The 3,777-nt window shown below is 57.9% G+C and overlaps 1 protein-coding gene across 1 annotated transcript; it reads left to right on the top strand.

Annotated features, from left to right (window-relative positions):
* Nucleotides 1–21: 21 nt before the first annotated feature.
* Nucleotides 22–3,372, top strand: LBX1 (ladybird homeobox 1). Its single transcript, XM_044684046.1, has 2 exons — nt 22–960; nt 1,544–3,372. Exons 1-2 carry the CDS (start codon nt 636–638, stop codon nt 2,044–2,046), a joined length of 828 nt encoding a protein of 275 aa, XP_044539981.1. The 5' UTR covers nt 22–635; the 3' UTR covers nt 2,047–3,372.
* Nucleotides 3,373–3,777: the final 405 nt, after the last annotated feature.

Below are 3,777 nucleotides of genomic sequence, written 5' to 3'. Positions count from 1 at the left end.
AGAGAAGAGAAGAGAAGAGAAGAGAAGAGAAGAGAAGAGAAGAGAAGAGAAAAGAGAAGAGAAGAGAAGAGAAGAGAAGAAGAGAAGTGTCATTGCGGATAATTGATTACCTCCCAATCAACGATAACTTGTTAGCAATAGTCAATTGCCCCGTCTCTCCGCCTCTTCTCGCAGTCCTGGATTTGCGCCTTCGCTTCGGCTCCTCCAACCCCTAGCCGCTAGGACCAGGGGCCAGGGGCCGCGGAGACATCTGACACCTTTAAATAGCACGGAGGAAGACGAAACTGGAGCCCAGCACGCAGTGTCCCCGCTTCGGCCCGGGACTGCGGGAAGCCCCGGCGGTGCCCGCTCGCCCCCTCCCTACGACCTACTCCCGGGGCCCTGGGCAGCTCTGTCGGCCGCCGCGGTAACCTTGCGCTCAGCCCGCTCTCCCCTCCCCCAGCGAGCCGGGCTGCTGTTCAAGGACCCCGGTGCCCTCCACCCCCATACCCCACCCCCGCGTCTGGAGTTGTAGCCCGGGTTGGAACTTTTCCCCCCCGCTCGCTGGGGTTCGGGCGGCGGGCGGCGGGTTTGGCAGCGGCTCCCGCGAGCGCCCATAGCCAGAACCTGCCCCGGCTCTGGCCCCCGAGCCCAGCATGACTTCCAAAGAAGAAGGAAAAGCGTCGTCCGGAGAGGAGCGGCGCCGTAGCCCCCTGGACCACCTGCCACCTCCAGCCAACTCCAACAAGCCACTCACTCCTTTCAGCATCGAGGACATTCTCAACAAGCCGTCGGTGCGGAGAAGTTACTCGTTGTGCGGGGCGGCGCACCTGCTCTCCGCAGCCGATAAGCACTCCCCCGGCAGCCTGCCCCTGGCGGGCCGGGCCCTACTCTCGCAGACCTCACCTCTCTGTGCGTTGGAGGAACTAGCCAGCAAGACCTTTAAAGGCCTGGAGGTCAGCGTCCTGCAGGCAGCCGAAGGTAGGACCCGCTGCCGGACCCCGGCTCAAACAGCCCATCCCTACCCTGCAGCTAGTCAGTAGGAAGCTCTGGCTTCTGCCCCATCCCGAGCGGGTCCAGGCCCTCTACTCCCTCGCTCTTTCTCCCTTCTACCCAACTCTGGCCTGCGGTCTGGACTGGCTACTGCTGGGCCAGGTCAGTCATAGATGGGGCTACATAGTTTACTGCCTTTTTCCTTAGGGCGGGTGGTTACAAGTGGGGTGGGTTTTAGGTTGGTTGGCGGTGCTGCTGGAGTCGAAACTCCCACGCTGTCCTGCCCCGTGTGCCTCTGTTTAGAGCGCTGCTTATTCCCAAGTGTCCCATACTCAACAGGGGCAAGGAAATCATACACTCATTCGGTCCCTTGTGCCAGGGACCCGGGGAACCGGTGCTGCCGCAGATCCTGGGCCCAGGCCTCCCTGGACCGGGTCGGGGAGGAATTCGGGGATCCTTCTCCAGGCCTAGGAGAGAGGAAGCTAGGGAAACGAGGGGGAGGATGTCTTTTTTCCACTTCCTACCAACCCCTTCCATTTCCACCTCCAACCTGCTTATGGTCTCCATACAGGCCGCGACGGGATGACCATCTTCGGGCAGCGGCAGACTCCTAAGAAGCGGCGGAAGTCGCGCACTGCGTTCACCAACCATCAGATCTACGAACTGGAGAAGCGCTTCCTTTACCAGAAGTATCTGTCCCCGGCCGACCGCGACCAGATCGCTCAGCAGCTGGGCCTCACCAATGCGCAGGTCATCACCTGGTTCCAGAACCGCCGCGCCAAGCTCAAGCGGGACCTGGAGGAGATGAAGGCCGACGTGGAGTCCGCCAAGAAACTGGGGCCCAGCTCGCAGGTGGACATCGTGGCTCTGGCCGAGCTAGAGCAGAACTCGGAGACTGGCGGAGGGCGGCCCAAGTCCCGGTCCAACTCACCTGCCCTGCCGACCGGCCCCCCTCAGGCCCCCGGGGCGGGCCACCTTCAACTTTCCCCCGCCTCTCCCCTCACGGACCAGCCGGCCAGTAGCCAGGACTGCTCGGAGGACGAAGAAGACGTAGAGATCGACGTGGACGACTGAGTCCAGGGGCGGGGAGCTGAGCGTCCCCTGTCCTCTTCAGACACATGAGACCCCTCAGCAACTCATATCCTTCCCCAATGACTCGGTCTTTTCTCAGCTCCCCGGACCATGCGATGGGAGCTAGGATCCCATTCTACTCTTCCTTTCCTTCTTCCTACCCTCCTGTCTATCCCCAGCTCCTCCTAGACTGTATTCCACCCCTTCACCCGCCCGGACTGTAGGCCCCAGGGAGCCCGGGCTGGTCCCTAACCCCCGCAGCCTGGCCCAGCCCGGCTTCTTCCTATCTAAGCAATAAACCCCGAGACAGTGGCCCGGCCTCAGCTATGGATCGGACCGACTGCCCGGGGCCTGGACACCAGGACCCGCGCCGGCGCTGCCGCTGTCCAGGCCGTGGTTGTCTCCTCTGCTCGACTCTGCAGACCTGGGCTGCGGGTCAGAGAGTACCCCGGAATGGTGCAATTCTGTATGGCTTCTGTATAAATATTTAAACGTATATATTGGGGAGGGAAGTTTCTTATCCTTTATTCCCCATTTTTTTTCTTGGAGGTTTCAATTTTTTAAAACGTCTTCAGAAGTCCTATGTCTGACAAACGAAAAGTGAAACGGAGAATTTAAACAAGAGCTACAGAGGGAGCGGGAGTGAAGGGACCCAGGCCTCCGCTCCCTCCCTCCCTCCCACCTCTTCCCGGGGTACCTGGGCCATTTCAGCCCGACTTCATTTAGGGGGAAGATCCAAATTTGCCTTTTTGATTTTTTCCTTGCATGTGGTGCCTGTGCCCAGAGCAGGGCCCTTCCCTGCGGGCGATCGGGGTATTTCTTTCCTCCTTTGAAACGTTCCTTTCTTTTTTCGCGCGGGGAAGGGGTGGGGGGAAATGGGGTCCGACCTGCAAGTTGAAAATCGATCCGTTCTTTTCCTAGCGAGTAGAGGTTTGTTTCCGATGCAATTTCTGCCTCACATTGCCGATTAAAGCTATTTTTACCATTCCCGCTGTGCTCCTGCTGTCCTTGAGAAGCCGGTCGGCGTTTTCCTGGGAGGGCGGCGGCGGCCCCGGGGGCTGGGAGCAGTGAAAACGAACACAAATAACCCAGAGATCTGGAATGATTTTTTTTTTTTTACTTTGAAACATTGTTTTGCATGTGACAGAAACAGAGACCAGGTAAATCCCAAACTCCCTCCCCGGGCAGTTGCGTTGTTGCACTATTGCTATGGTCCTGCTCTTGGCCCCACTTGGACAGAAATGGTTCGGTTTCCGGTGTGAATTTCGCGCACTGTCCGGATTCTGCCCTCAGCCTCTGCTTCCCACAAATAAAATATTTGCCCTTGACTAAACTCGACGATGATTGTGTTTAACTGAGGCACCAGAGAGTTGAGCGACCAAAAAGTTATTTAGCTGTTGGTGTTGTCCGTTGCCTCAATTCCCCCGACCTCTGTTCATCTTTGGGTCTGCCTACCGTCCGACCCTCCATTGGGACCCGCAAATCCCCCTGTCCGACGGGACGCGTTACCTGTGTACCCTTTGGATTCTATCTCTGCCCCTGGAAAATGAGGGAAATTGAGGATGATAAAAAGGGTAAGGATGTGAGAGAAGGAAGAGAAAAAGACTGACTTGAAAACAAAACGAAACGATCGAAATGAGCCATGGGCAGCTGGGCTTCGCCAGTTCCGGGTAAAAATAAACGGCGCTCCTGTGCCTGCACAAACAGATACAAATGTGTGTATGTGTGTGGTGG

Source organism: Gracilinanus agilis, unplaced genomic scaffold, assembly GCF_016433145.1.
Source record: "Gracilinanus agilis isolate LMUSP501 unplaced genomic scaffold, AgileGrace unplaced_scaffold41086, whole genome shotgun sequence".
Lineage (NCBI taxonomy): Eukaryota > Metazoa > Chordata > Mammalia > Didelphimorphia > Didelphidae > Gracilinanus > Gracilinanus agilis.
The sequence above is the reverse complement of the archived record's forward strand: the minus strand, read 5'-3'. Positions and strand labels throughout refer to the sequence as shown.